Source organism: Trifolium pratense, linkage group LG2, assembly GCF_020283565.1.
Source record: "Trifolium pratense cultivar HEN17-A07 linkage group LG2, ARS_RC_1.1, whole genome shotgun sequence".
Lineage (NCBI taxonomy): Eukaryota > Viridiplantae > Streptophyta > Magnoliopsida > Fabales > Fabaceae > Trifolium > Trifolium pratense.
In genome coordinates this window covers 65,826,953-65,843,070 of record NC_060060.1, presented here as the reverse complement: position 1 = coordinate 65,843,070, position 16,118 = coordinate 65,826,953, and the positions used below count along the sequence as shown (strand labels likewise).

Below are 16,118 nucleotides of genomic sequence, written 5' to 3'. Positions count from 1 at the left end.
ATTTTGTTTGATATACCTTGTGACATTATAGAATGTAAATAAGGTTGTAACAGTTTCAATTTTGAAAAAGTTGATGCACAATTTTTTTGGTAGAAGTTGATGCAATGGAGATTTATTTATTTTGGCAGAAGTTGATGCAATAATAATCTATGGATAGTTAAAAACTTAAAATTATTAGAAAAATAATTAAATATTAGATAGCAAATGGGAGAGTGTGTGTTATTCTCACAGAGGCCCAGCTTCTTTTCATAAGTTGAAACTTAAGTAGCCCATAATTGTATTGTAGTAACATAAAATTTAGGCTCTAGATTTTCTTTTCCTTTTCTTTTTAATAAAGAGCACAAAACAAATTTACTCAATGTATTTAAAAAAAAAAAAAATTATGTTAAAGATTAAAAGTAATAATTTATTTATCTAACAGTTGATATTACTAAATTTATTCTCTAGAGTCAGAGGAGGCTAGCTTGCTCAAGGATCTTAGTTTTTGATTCAATTTTATTAGGAAAGGAGAGGTGACATCTCTTGATAGATAAGATAACATTATGGAGGGAGGTTTTAGGAAACACCTTAATATAAAAAAGTAGTACATGTCCAACCTAGATCTATTTTATGAAATTTAATTTTTGTCATTATCAAACGAAAGAAAGAAGTTAATTAACATATATGAAAATGACACACTATGCGAAAGTTATAACTTTTTTTTAACTATGCTATAGTCCAAAACGAAAATGAACTCATATCATGATTGAGGCAATGACAAACCAACTATATATACTTTCTTATAAATGTAATAGCTTTCAATATAAATAAAAAATCACAACTTTAGGCCTAATAAGACCATCATCAAGATGATTGTCAAAAAAAAAAAGAAGACCATTTTTGAGATAAAAAAATGGGTTACAATAAAAATTGCAATAATGTGTGAAACCGTTATTAAAATACTAATCTAGCAAGAATTAGGGGTTGTAACATGAGTTAGACCAACGAAAATTTAAGGAGAGTTTTTCCTTAGCAATCCAATCATATATACTATATTAAAATATTTGAGTACTAAGACTAAACAAGAGATAAAGAATGGTTGGGTTGATCTTGACTCTTGAAACTTGAAAGAATAGGGTACTAGAGTTTGAGTGTGGTAGCTTGGGAAGTTGGGGGTGATAAGTGCTAGCTTATAAACCATCAAACAACTGTGCAGATAAAGTAAGAAGGCATGCCCTAGAAGTTTGAGAAGGAGTGCAAACACAACATTATTGTATTATTACTACTATGCCATAATGATGTTTCTATGTGTGTTTGTGTATAGAAAAGTAAAAAAGTTGTTACTAGTAGGAATTTTGGCAGTGTTTGGAAAGGGATTAGGAGGCAAAAAACATTAGTGATGATGAATGTTAGTGGGTTTGATCAACATCATTCACGCGGGCAGCTTTACTCTTTCTTCTCTCTCTCTCTCTCTCTCTCTCTCTCTCTCATAGGGAGAATTAAATTTCAATATATAACTCCGTGACACAGTTACGACTCTTAGTCGTCAAATTTGGATTGATGGTTGAGATTGCTTTACTATGTAATTTGGACTGTTCGATTTCAAATTGACAATCGAGATTTATTATTGTGTGAAATTATGTGAAAGTTGGGCAGCTAACAATCTTAATCATATGAGTAATAAGTCATGATCAAAAACATTTGAATACATGATTTGAATATGATTAAGTGCGATCGCAAAAGTATACGGTGGCCCTTAGAATTGTCTGATCGATCAAGATTATATAGAAGGTTAAGATCTTAAGACATTTTTTGTTATTATTTGTTACAATCTAAGATCAAAAATTAAATCGTTCAATTTAGATCGAACAATTTAAAAGAAGTGTAGAACTCTTAATTTGGTATCAAGATTCACTACTATGGAATTTTTCCACATTCCCCCACAATAATCAATCGCAACCATTTAATTTAGATCAGACAATTCAGATTAAATACATAGTTAAATAATCGGATTCGTTTCCCTTAATTTGCACCTTCTTTTTTTTTTGGCTTTCACCACCAGTTTAATCTGGTTCGGATGTCAGTTCTGATATCAAGTGATTTTAATCTCCTCCCAATCGTAATTGCGAGGATTGAATAGTAATCCTTTACCAAATTTAACGACAATCATCACTAAATCAACTAACGATCGATTATTTGCAGCTTAATTTGCTCATACAAACATTCTCTCTCACTATACCCATTTGGCACGCATGCTCCCACTAATCAAATATGCAAATTTCTCTCTCACACACATAACACTCTCTCTATCTAAAAGAATGAAAAGGATTCTCTTCTCACTACCTTTAGCTCGCACTTTGTTAATTTTCATCTTTTGTCAGACACAATTCCTTTTTTAGCATCAGCTAGGCCACAACCTCTCCTACCAATCCATATTCACCAATAAACATCTCTCTCTTTTGTTTTGTTTTTATCACCGGTATCCGGTCCGTTAAACCGCCAAATCTAGTTCGGATGTCAGTTTTGGCATCAAGTGATTCAAGTCCCCTCCTGATCGCAGTTGCGATAGATCAAACTGTAATCATCTCTATCAAATCAAACGTTAATCACCACTGAACCAACTAATTAACGATGAGTTCCATACACATACTCCTTACTTTATATATTTTTCAATAAAGAAAACTCACCATCCAAATAAAACTCAAAATATAGTAACCAAACTACCCCACTTCCCTTCCTTTCCTTCAAAAAAGAAGACCAAAGCAAACCATAATTCATTCGATTCTCGTCACCCCTCACCCCACCACTCTCCATCATATATTTTCTAATTCCCATTTCACCCCTCCAAATTAATCTTAACTACAACCCAAATCATTCCCACCATCACCATTAAAAACACGTTACATGCAATATTGCTATACCTTTGTGCAACAATGACATTGAAATCAAATTAGATTATTGATGTGGGTCTCAAATGGATACATTGTTTAGACTTGTCAGTTTTCAACACCAACACCAACCTGATCATCATCATCATCAATCTCTCAACTCCACAACTAGCATAACAACAACTTCTAGTAGCTCTAAATCTTCTAAACAAAACTATCACCAAAATCACTACTACGAACAACATCATCAAGAAGAAGAATGCTTCAACTTTTTCATGGATGAAGAAGATCTTTCCTCATCTTCTTCTAAGCACTACTATCCTTATAGTCAACCCTTCACCACAATTACTACTCACACCCCCACCCCTACACCTACACCAACGCCGCCACCACCAACCGATTTCGCCTTCGAATTAACCGGTAAGTGGGCCCATAACATCCTCCTTGAAACAGCACATGCTATAGCTGAAAAAAACACAACTCGCTTACAACAACTTATGTGGATGCTTAATGAACTGAGTTCTGCTTACGGAGACACAGAACAAAAACTCGCGGCTTATTTTCTTCAAGCCTTGTTTTCTCGAATGACCGAAGCTGGTACTCGAACCTTTCGAACCCTAGCTTCGGCATCAGAGAAAACTTGCTCATTTGAATCAACAAGAAAAACGGTTTTGAAATTTCAAGAAGTTAGTCCTTGGACTACTTTCGGCCATGTTGCGTGCAATGGCGCAATTTTAGAAGCCTTAGAAGGAGATTCTAGATTGCATATAATTGATATAAGTAACACGTATTGCACTCAATGGCCTACGCTTTTCGAAGCGTTGGCTACTCGCACTGACGATACTCCTCATCTTCGGTTAACCACCGTTGTAACCGCTAGTGGCTCGGTTCAAAAAGTTATGAAAGAAATTGGTTCAAGATTGGAGAAATTTGCTAGACTTATGGGAGTTCCATTTAAATTCAATGTTATTCATCACGCCGGTGATCTTTCCGATTTGGATTTCTCCGATTTAGATATTAAAGAAGATGAAGCTTTAGCTGTTAATTGTGTTAATGCTTTGCATTCAATTACTATTGGTAATAGTAATGGTAATCGGCGCGACGTATTAATAACTAAATTAATCGCGTTGCGGCCGAGGATAGTGACGGTGGTGGAGGAAGAAGCTGATTTAGATTTTGGTTATGAAGGATATGAATTTGTGAGAGGTTTTGAAGAATGTTTAAGATGGTTTAGGGTTTATTTTGAAGCATTAGAAGAGAGTTTTACGAAGACGAGTAACGAGCGGTTAATGTTGGAAAGGGAAGCCGGAAGAGGGATAGTTGATTTGGTGGCGTGTGCTCCGGTGGAGTCGATGGAACGGAGAGAAACCGCGGCGAAATGGTGTCAACGTTTGCATGGTGGAGGGTTTAATACGGTGGCGTTTAGTGAAGAAGTTTGTGATGATGTTAGGGCTTTGTTGAGAAGGTATAAAGAAGGGTGGTCGATGGCGCGGTGTAATGACGCCGGAATATTCTTGTCGTGGAAGGAACAACCGGTGGTTTGGGCTAGTGCATGGAGGCCTTGATTCGCACGTGTTTATGGTTCTTTTAGCACGTGTGTAAGTGAAGGTTGGGAATTTGGTTTTTTTTTTTTTTTTTGACATTTAGTAATGGGGTTTATTTTTTGAGTTTGGTAAGTAAGACCAAAATACTTTGCATGTATTGATTAATGAAAAACAAATCATGAATTAATTTACTCTTTTTTAAAAAAATTATTTATTAATAGTATTTCATTTCTTTATCGTTTCGTTGTTAATATGTTATGTTAGTAATCAGACGTCTGAATCTGATCATTTATAAATTTCACTCTGTTAAATGTTTGAGTTCAATCACAGTTACATTAATTTTGAGACTTGTGATAATTCTTTTAGTTTGTCAAATATAGTACTATAAGTTATGATATTACGATTGAATTTATTGAGATATACTTCAATTGTACAGTGCTATGACTATGAATATTTGTGAAAAGAATATGACATCCCATACTATATGGAACCAAAATATATTCAAGAATTTAGTTCAGCCATATATATATATATATATATATATATATATCTGTAATTTTCTAAAAGTGTAGATAATTTAAAAAAATGTAAAGCATGATATTAAATTTGAACCGAGTATTTCATGCTAGAATTTGAATAAGTCTTTTTGCCCAACTTTTAGTGAGTAGGGTAATCACTTTTAATTCTTTTTAAGTTTATCATAAAACTTGGGACCATTTTCAGCTAAGACACAACAAAAAAAAACTTAGGAACTTTTCATAATCTAAGGAAAATAGTAATGCATCCGGTGGTTGTGAAATTAACAATTAATTATTTTATTGTTCTTAATTTCTAGTCTAAAATAACAAAATGTCACAATCCAAATTTATAGGTTTCCAAGCATATTATTGACCAGGTACATGGTAGTTGATCATTTTGATATAGATTTGATCATTTATATATAGTTAATCTAATTAAGCAATTGGTTCTGATGTATAGATTTGACCAGCACAATTGTTTTTGTATGTGTTATGAATCATGGAATCGAAGGGATAAAGATCATAGATGTCGACAAGATAGAGTGCATAAGAGTATTCATGAGGAAGATACTCATAGAAATTCATATTGAATGAATATAGATTGATAAAAGAATGAGTAAAATGTACAATGAAGTAGCTTATTTATAGGACTATTTAGAGTAACTAACTCTCTAACTAACTTTCTAACATCCTAACTAACTTGGTAACCTATCAACTAACTCTAGTTGATTAACTAACTACCTATATTCTTAACAGCCTCCCTCAAACTCAACATTGGAAAATTTACCAATTTGAGTTTGAATTACAATTATTTTCAACATTTATATTCAACATTTATCATGTGAAAAATTGCAACCTGAAACATAGAAAATTGTAGTGCAAGCACTGCAGTGGCACAAAATGACAGTAGAATCCTACAAGCTTTGACACTAAGACTTGAGAGCCCAAAGAAAATTTCCACACTTGTTGCTGGCCTTGTGTGTCACGTAGCTTATACATGCCCAATTCTATTTTGATTCATCCTTCTGCAATGTGTTGCCCCTGCCTTATCTTCCTGTAGTTAAATGTTCTCGAACATTGCACAATTGACAGAACAATTGAAGAGAAAATTGGTACAAAATATTGCACTGCACATGACACCTACAATTCGCTGTCATCTTCTTCCCTATACTCACTCAATCTCAATTGAATCTGAATGGAAGAAAAAAAACTGAAAACGAAATGTTATGCAGCAAGGTCCACACCATGGGAGAGTGAAATACAGTAACGAGAAAGGAACCGGGAGCAAAACAAAGAAGAATGAACTGAAACAGAAAAGTTAAACGCGTGTATGCGGTGGAGCACGGCGATATCGATGTACATGAGAGTTCCGCCGGGATCAAACGTCTTCCTCCCTCTATCCCAAGGCATCCACCATAGACGAAACAAAGTTTTGCAAAGGACTCTACAGATCACATAACCAAGAATCACAAATGTTGCTCCGCCGGGATCAAAGACAGTTTTGACGGCGAGAACGGCGATGCTGCATTTATCGTGGCGAGGATCATACATCATATGCGTTGATTCTGGAAAAGGTTCCTTCAATTTCATGATTGCTTCGGAGTATTGAATTTTCGGCACAGAAATGAAATGTTGAATTCTCTGATCTTGCATTTTCCCTTTGCACGCCGATTCAGTTTCATAGACCGATTGAAAACAATTGACTTCTCCGATTTTGACAGATCCTCCCCCTTCAACCAAAGGCTTGATTACGATCTCTGAAGTTGCTAACAAAGATGATGATGCAGAATCAAGATTCTTCGATTTCACGTGTTCTTCCAAAGCGGCAAACTTAGATTCTTGGAACGCAGATTCCTCGACAATGCTGCAACATGAATCCGCAAGAATACATGTTATCTTGCCAATCTTGATGGAAAATCCATCAATTGTTGGCTTGATTGGAGTGATCAAAGGAGATTGAATGGTAGTAAAATCTGAATTCCCGAAATTGCCGAAAATGATGTGATTGCAGAGGCTGGAAGATTGAATTTCTGGTGCAGAAACCTCCAAATCTTCATCATAAGAAAGATCTTCATCTTCATCAATGGCTGAAACAGAATTAGGAGCGGACTCTTTATCGGAAGCGTAGTTATCCTCATCCCTTGGGTATCGCTCTGATACCATGTTATGAATCATGGAATCGAAGGGATAAAGATCATAGATGTCGGCAAGATAGAGTGCATAAGAGTATTCATGAGGAAGATACTCATAGAAATTCATATTGAATGAATATAGATTGATAAAAGAATGAGTAAAATGTACAATGAAGTAGCTTATTTATAGGACTATTTAGAGTAACTAACTTTCTAACCTCCTAACTAACTTGGTAACCTATCAACTAACTCTAGTTGATTAACTAACTACCTATATTCTTAACAGTATGTAATTAACTAACAACTAAGTCAAGACTCAAGACATATTATGGTTAAGAAGGACAACACACTTTGATTGAATAATATTTTATGTTTTAATTTAAGATCATTAATTAATAGTAGTTAGCCAAACTTAGCCTCCCCTACCATAATAATAATCTTAATTTATTTTCTTAAATTTGTCCAAAGGAAGCTAGCTTCAAAGTTTGGTATTTTAGTGTGTGAAGATGATATCATCTTCATTAGGACTTTACTAATATTATAATTTCAGGTGATTATAATTAATTAGTCATGACTAAACTAAATGTACTACACATGTCCATATATAAACCATCAGAAAATGAAGTCATTATCTATATAAGCAATAAGCAATAGACTAGAATCTTAGGACGGCCATCAAGTTGGGTTAATGCTTTAGGGAATATAATCTCATTAAAAGGTGTATGGTTTCATTGAGTGGCCAGCACGGTGTCTTTGAAATGGTCTTCATCTTCTTTTATATTTTCTTCCATCATCATATGCTTTCTCTTTTTCTATGGCCCCACAAAACTCGATCGGATACAGATTCATTGTTGTAAGCAATCATGTCCGTTGATTGCAGATTGGACGATTCAGATTTAAATATCTATTTTACACTACTGTTGATAGGCAATCAGATAACTCGGATCAATTACATCGTCCTGCTGTTATTGCGGAAAATCTATTACCACAAAATTCCCCTATAGATGAATCTTTCCCATTCACACCGTCGAACATTAGTTATTTAATTAAAATCTAACAAAATCTAAATTTAAGCTCGAATGTTTCTTAGATTTTTTAATGAAGATCAAATAATAATTGATGTTTCAATTACGTGAATACAAACACCCTAACCACATATTTAAGCTCATACATTTTTTAGATTGTTTGATTAAGATCGAACAATAAGTAATATTTCAATGAATTTAATTTATATGCACCGTCGGTGTAAAGATATTTTGCACATGCGTCCAATAATATACAGACACATCATGTATGGTCATTAAAAACACATGATGTGTCACATTCATTAAATAATGTGGCAACGCGTCATTGGATGTATGTGTAAAAAAAAATTACACCGACGGTGCACAGCAATTAAACTCTATTTCAATTGTGTGAATGCATAATACCCTAATTACATAGAATCCAAATTTCTTTTATTTCGTTATTTCATGGTGGTGGTTAGAGATAATAAAGTGTGTGACTTTGTGTGGGGGTGGGGGGACTCATAAGAAGCTCCTTTTTCCCATGAAAGCAAATGAATTGTAAGGTACTAGTACATTATTAACAATGAAAAAGGAAATAATATGAATAGTGGGTTCATCTTTTAAGGGTTTGCATATCTTGATGTTATGATCAGACTTTGCCCCCCTTTCACGTTAACATATTACATATATACATATATTTTTTTTAACCAAAAATATCTTACACGCGTAATTATAGAGACTAATCCCCACAAAATAACTAAAATTTATTTAAGTGATTGACCTCTCTCAACAAATGTTTCTCCATACGCATCGGCTGGAGATCGAACTCAGGACCAAATGATTAAGAAATCCAAGTATCTATCACTTCTATCACATTAGTAACATATATACATACATTATTCTCCACTCTTTTACATCTTTAATTCAAAAAATATATATAGAAATTTTATTTATTTATATATAAGTGCTTTATTTTTTGTGTTTTTTTAAAGGTTGTTTGATGTTGGCCCATACCTTCTTCTGCAGGTTTAAGCTTTAGTATACTTTTTGTATAACAATAGAAATGACAATGACATTTTTGTCATGTTTCTTTATACTTTAATGGGACCAAGCTCATGTAGAAAGCTAACTCCAGTACATATTTTCAAACCAATTCAACTTCAGGATCTTTGTCTTTCTGTCTGTATGTATTAATCTGTATTGGAAAAGGAAATATTTTTCTTTTCCTACAATAATGGAATCATTATAATTTGCCGACAATAAATAAATAAATAAATCGAGGACCAAACATTGCAATTAAAATTAAATGGAATGGATTTAGAGTGAATCCATGCTAGTCACTTGAGAACATTTAGATGCGATGCTGCGACTCTCTTCTAATTTAACCAATATCATGAATTAGATTTTTGATTTGAGCATGTAGCAATATTAAAACTTTTAAGAAAGTTTGTCATATGTTTGAATCTCATAAGATTCAAGGGATTAATCCCTGCAATTATGCACAAAAGGATATATAATTTATGGAGAAAAAACATTTCATGCTAATCTTTGAGAAAAATTGTGAGACTTAATTTAATCATTCAAAAAATCAAAACAATTTATAGTTTTTATTTTTATAAAAATGGCAACAATTTATAGTCTTTATTTTTAAAATCATTCACCACTGTTTATACAGAGGCAAAAGAGTACATTCTAGACTAAGGAAATTAGGTCAAGAAGGATTAAAATGAAATTGCACATTTGGTGGCATTTTTGAGAATTTTTTATGATATGGTGGTGATTTTATTTGCTTGAATCATGATCATCATCCAATGGTTATGAGGAGCACGAAAATTTGATGATGTGGTCAGTTTCTAGAATGTTCTAAATGAGAATGAAGGGATGTAATGAAATTTTTTATGTATATTCTTTTTTGTGGTTTTGGTACTTTTTTTGGTTACTTATTCATATTTTTTGAAGCGTTGACTTTGGTCAAATTGGTATTTTGGTGGAATGGTTTTTATTTGGGGTAAAGGTGGAATTTTGGTAGTGGATTGTGATTTCTTAAAGGTGAACAAAAATAATATAAAAATATTAAAACTTGAGAACATTTAGATGCGGTGGTGCGACTTTCTTCTAATTTAACCAATATCATGAATTGAATTTTTGATTTGAGCATGTAACAATATTAAAACTTTTAAGAAAGTTTGTCATCCGTTTGAATCTTATAAGATTCAAGGGATTAACCCCTGCAATTGCGCACAAAAGGTTATATAATTTACGGAGAAAAAAATTTCATGCTAATCTTTGAGAAAAATTGTGAGACTTAATTTAATCGTTAAAAAAATAAAAACAATTTATAGTCTTTATTTAAAAAAAAAAATGGCAACAATTTTCCCCCTACTTGAATTACCTCATAAAAGAGACAATTAAGTCTCTAACAATAATTAAAAAGAGATAACCAAGACAATTAATCCATTTGGAACGAATTGTTCAAAATAATCTGAGTTCGATTTCTAATAGAAACAGTTTTTGTTCAGACTTTATTTACCTCAACGTCAAACTATGGATTATCGATGTCTCTTTTTTTGGAAATCAAAGGATTAATATAAATAATAATAATAATAATAATTTAATCTACGACAATAACATGATTTTTTTTTTTGACAAAACAATAACATGATATTTAAAAATAGATAATTTGGTTCGATTAAGCATGTGCTCCCCACATGTTCTCGAACATACATTATTCATAGTTAAGAACTTTGAAAACTTCATACCAATATCATATTAATCTAGATAATTTGGTCTTTAAGAAAAATGTCCCTAAACAATTTCTTCTTCTATAAATCGTTCATACTCTGTTTCTTTTCTTCATTAGATTTCAAGAAATCGTTATCTATATAAATACATTATTCAGATAATTGTTCCTTCCTTTTTCTTTTCTGATGGCATGGTTCATGTAAGGACCAAGTTATTCCGGTTTTTATTTCTTAGAAATAAAAAGTCACTTTTATTCTTCTCAGACCAAATTAATCCATTTTCACTTTTATTTCATGGGTCAGTGTTTAGAATTTTTCTCTTTTCACCTCCGACGTTTCTTTTTTACTCCGAAATATGCAGAAAATTTCAAAAAAACATTTTTCGAAGTTTCTTTCGGTGTAAATTTCAGTAAAATTTACACTAAAAAAAATTTGGAAGACGTTTTTCGAATTTTTCTACATGTTTTTGGGTAAAAAGGAAAGTGGGATGTAGGGGGAGAAACTGTCCGGTGTTTAGCCCGTCTTTCATTACAGGTTTGAATGAGATGAGTCTACCACCGTTAATTGATCTAACCTGTTTAACTTGCTAAAAAATGGGCGGAGACGGGACAGGTCGGTCCATCGGATTAAAATACTTTAGAAAAAAAATTCTTTGTTTACACTTAATTTTTACTAATAAGTCGCGATCTCAAATTTATTTTTTTTTTGGTAGAGACTATCTCAATTTTCTTCTCCATAGATTATACATAAAAAGTCATTTAATTTCATGATTTTAGTTTCTAATAATTTATCAATTGGTGAACTCAATTTTTTTTTGTCTTGTTGGTTTATTAAAGATTTAAAGATGAAACATGGATGTTTGAATGATAATTTCCATATTTTTTGTAGACTCAATATTACATATATGCTTGAATATTATTCTGTTTTGTATGTCATGTATTATATATATAAATCCTGTATGCCCTGTATGATTTTTATCATATTCAATATTTGAGTATGAGTTAGGTTGGTTTATATAAATCCTAGATAGTTGTGGAATTGCCTATCTAAACCCTAATCCACAAACCAATGAAAACCTTTCATTTAGCCACATCATCCACTTACATCCATTTAATGTGGGGTACTAATTGTAATTATTATTATTATTATTATTATTATTAATATTTTGGGTTATTATTCATTTTAAAATTTTTTTTTTATTTTATTATTTTGTGTATTTTATTGTCTTTTTTTCAAAAAAGTTAATGTTTTTGCTAATAATCTTTTGTCCAATCTTTATAAATATAAGGAGTTGGTCGCCCTGTATGATTTTTATCATATTCGATATTTGAGTATGAGTTAAGTTGATTTATCTTTACTCAAATAAGTTTCAAATTAATATAAATGTCAAATTCGATAATACAGTAGTTTTTTGGTAAGAGATAATGAAGTAGTTTATCCAACTCAGAATCCTCCAATGAGATTTATAATATAAATAAAAACTTATGTTTCAACATCGATTGTTTTCCATGGTCAATTATATGTTCATTTCCATAGTTATTTTGAAGAATGAGTTAAAGATATTGTTAATCAATGTTAATGAAGAAGATACCAAAGTAACTTCAAATGTGATGTATAAATAAGTTTTTTAAATGTATAAACATCTATATATATAATTCTTAGATAGTTGTGCAACCGCTAATCTAACCCTAATCCACGTCAGTCACTTATATCCATTTAAACCACCCAATAATGTTACATCACTTCTACTTACATCATTGTCATCTCTATATATTTTTTCATATCATACATTTATATACCTATGACTTTTCATTATACACCCACTCAACTAATTATAATAGGTTTTACTAAATTATACACACTAATTAATCTTTTATACTATATATTGAATTATCGTGTCCAATTAAGAATCAAATAGTTTTTTGGTAAGAGATAATGAAGTAGTTTATCCAACTAAGAATCCTCCAATGAGATTTATAATATAAATAAAAACTTATGTTTCAACATCGATTGTTTTCCATGGTCAATTATATGTTATCATTTCCATAGTTATTTTGAAGAATGAGTTAAAGATATTGTTAATCAATGTTAATGAAGAAAGTACCAAAGTAACTTCAAATGTGATGTATAAATAAGTTTTTTAAATGTATAAACATCTATATATATAATTTCTAGATAGTTATGCAACCACTAATCTAACCCTAATCCACGTCAGTTACTTATATCCAATTAAACCACTCAATAATGTCACATCACTTCTACTTACATCATTGTCATCTCTATACATTTTTTCATATCATACATTTATATACCTATGACTTTTCATTATACACCCACTCAACTAATAATAATAGGTTTTACTAAATTATACGCACTAATTAATCTTTTATACTATATATTGAATTATAGTGTCCAATTAAGAATCAAATGCACAATGTATGAGTATGACCACAAACCGTTTTCATAGCGACATGACAATTTATGGATTACCAACTTATTTTGGTAGACGCAATAGGATCCATTGTAATCTTTTCGAAAAGTATAAACACATCTTTAATATCTATCTTATATTTACATCACTTTTTTTTTTATTATTATTTTGTTATTGTTGATGTTATTATTATAATTTTCATAATAATTATTGTTTCAATTTATACGAATGATTTTTCAACATTACAATATAAAATACCTCATAATACCTATGCATCACACGTGTGTGGGACTAGTTAATCTAGACCTTTTGAGGTAAAGAAATCTACTAGTTTGTAGAAATATTCTTTTGTGGTCACGTGACCACACTCACAAAACAATATCAAATCATTTAATAATTTAAAAAGAAAATATTATTTAATTATATTTTTAAATATTTATTTCACTTTTGTGAGTGTGACCAAATCCAAATTATTTGGTGACATGACCACATAAGACTATCTCCTAGTTTGTAACCTACTACTTCAGTGATAATAATGATAAGGGTCATGCTAAACAGTGCCCTTGGGGCACTAGTTAAGCATACTAAAAAAGGAAACAAATGATAAAGTTAATGATGAGAGAGAATAACTTTTCACATCATTAAAACATTGAATGCACAATTTACGAGATAAAACTTCTATATTTGTATCCTTAACTAGTGCCCGAGGGCACTGTTTAGCATTTTCCTAATGATAATGATGACATGTCCATCAAAAATTAAACTAATGATATGAAATTCATTGCAAGGGACTTCTGGCTTTCCACATTATAGCAATAAGTAGGAAGTTACATTTACAAGTTTGTGTCTATATATCTTCCTCATTTTAATTAATTGTGCAACCACTTGCAAGTCTATGAATTTTCCTATAAATAAATAGCCTTTCTATTGCTTCTAACGTACACTCCCATTCAATATGGCTTCTTCTTCCACCAAAGTGTCCATGAAACTTCTCATTGACACAAAGAATGAGAAAGTTCTCTTTGCTGAAGCTTCAAAAGATGTAGTAGACTTTCTGCTAAACTTGCTATGCTTGCCAATAGGTACTGTAGTGAAGCTGCTAAGCTCAAATGGCATGGTTGGTAGCTTAGGAAATCTGTATCAGAGTGTTGAAAATCTCAACCAGAATTACATGCTCCCAGATCAAACTAAGGATGTTCTTTTAAACCCAAGAGCTCAAAGCTCTTCAACTGAAATCTCAGGCTTCCTTACTCAGAACGATTCCAGTGACAACGACCAAGGATCTAAGTTATACATGTGCACAAATAAGTGTAATTTCCAGGTGGCATATGATAACAAAACTCAATGTCCTGGCCGTCCTCGGTATAATTGCGGCCATATTATGAACAATGAAGTTAATTATGTTGGAAATAAGGTTGCTGCAAAGAAAATTACCAATATTAAGAGTGGATTTGTGAAAGATGTTGTAACCTACATGGTGATGGATGATTTGGTGATTCAGCCCATGTCAACTATATCTTGCATCACACTGTTGAACAAGTTCAATGTCAAAGAGATTGGCACCTTGGAAGAAAAGGTGGTTGAGATCGGAATGGAAGAGGTAAAGTATATACGGTATCATAAATAAGCGACATCATTGGATCATAACATAATCAGTCTTATTTAGTTCTTTAGATTTATGTCTTTTTGTATTTTTTGTAACAGGGTATCAAGTTACTTAAGGCTTCTCTGCAGTCAAAGATGGTCTTGACTAGTGTTTTCATCAAGAAGACGGAATCAGATTTGGTGCTGTCAAATTAGCACACAGTAACACGCTGTTTTCAATTTAAACCGTCCGATTTGATTTTAATGGCTGAGATCAATTTGATTAGAAAAACCCAGTTTTTAATCTAAGCCGCCCGATCTGAATTTAATGGACGAGATTAAAACTGCGTTAAACTGCGTGTTTTTTGGACTGTAGCAAATCCGGGTCCATGATGGGTTTTTGGTTTTATGGCGCGGTGTAATGACGCCGGAATATTCTTGTCGTGGAAGGAACAACCGGTGGTTTGGGCTAGTGCATGGAGGCCTTGATTCGCACGTGTTTATGGTTCTTTTAGCACGTGTGTAAGTGAAGGTTGGGAATTTGGTTTTTTTTTTTTTTTTGACATTTAGTAATGGGGTTTATTTTTTGAGTTTGGTAAGTAAGACCAAAATACTTTGCATGTATTGATTAATGAAAAACAAATCATGAATTAATTTACTCTTTTTTTAAAAAATTATTTATTAATAGTATTTCATTTCTTTATCGTTTCGTTGTTAATATGTTATGTTAGTAATCAGACGTCTGAATCTGATCATTTATAAATTTCACTCTGTTAAATGTTTGAGTTCAATCACAGTTACATTAATTTTGAGACTTGTGATAATTCTTTTAGTTTGTCAAATATAGTACTATAAGTTATGATATTAGGATTGAATTTATTGAGATATACTTCAATTGTATAGTGCTATGACTATGAATATTTGTGAAAAGAATATGACATCCCATACTATATGGAACCAAAATATATTCAAGAATTTAGTTCAGCCATATATATATATATATATATATATATATATATATATATATATATATATATATCTGTAATTTTCTAAAAGTGTAGATAATTTAAAAAAATGTAAAGCATGATATTAAATTTGAACCGAGTATTTCATGCTAGAATTTGAATAAGTCTTTTTGCCCAACTTTTAGTGAGTAGGGTAATCACTTTTAATTCTTTTTAAGTTTATCATAAAACTTGGGACCATTTTCAGCTAAGACACAACAAAAAAAAACTTAGGAACTTTTCATAATCTAAGGAAAATAGTAATGCATCCGGTGGTTGTGAAATTAACA

General features: G+C 31.7%; 2 protein-coding genes across 3 annotated transcripts; both read left to right on the top strand.

The window, feature by feature from the left end:
* Positions 1-2,672: 2,672 nt before the first annotated feature.
* LOC123906318 (protein SHORT-ROOT-like) lies at positions 2,673-15,527 on the top strand. 2 transcript variants are annotated; one of them, XM_045956219.1, is made up of 2 exons: positions 2,779-4,405; positions 15,287-15,527. In XM_045956219.1, the coding sequence occupies exons 1-2, from the start codon at positions 2,954-2,956 to the stop codon at positions 15,311-15,313; spliced, it is 1,479 nt and encodes a 492-aa protein (XP_045812175.1). In that variant the 5' UTR covers positions 2,779-2,953; the 3' UTR covers positions 15,314-15,527. The 2 variants fall into 2 exon arrangements, with proteins under 2 accessions (XP_045812174.1, XP_045812175.1); XM_045956218.1 differs by lacking the exon at positions 15,287-15,527 and having other exon boundaries at positions 2,673-4,803.
* LOC123906319 lies at positions 13,993-15,527 on the top strand. The gene is made up of 2 exons (XM_045956220.1): positions 13,993-14,840; positions 14,945-15,527. The coding sequence occupies exons 1-2, from the start codon at positions 14,196-14,198 to the stop codon at positions 15,038-15,040; spliced, it is 741 nt and encodes a 246-aa protein (XP_045812176.1). The 5' UTR covers positions 13,993-14,195; the 3' UTR covers positions 15,041-15,527.
* Positions 15,528-16,118: the final 591 nt, after the last annotated feature.

Coding starts and splice junctions, on each gene's coding strand:
- LOC123906318 (XM_045956219.1), top strand. CDS start 2,954: ATGGATACATTGTTTAGACTTGTCAGTTTTCAACACCAACACCAACCT. Junction 4,406..15,286: donor CGTGGAAGGAACAACCGGTG/GTTTGGGCTAGT, acceptor GAACAACCGGTG/GTTTGGGCTAGTGCATGGAG.
- LOC123906319 (XM_045956220.1), top strand. CDS start 14,196: ATGGCTTCTTCTTCCACCAAAGTGTCCATGAAACTTCTCATTGACACA. Junction 14,841..14,944: donor TTGAGATCGGAATGGAAGAG/GTAAAGTATATA, acceptor TTTTTGTAACAG/GGTATCAAGTTACTTAAGGC.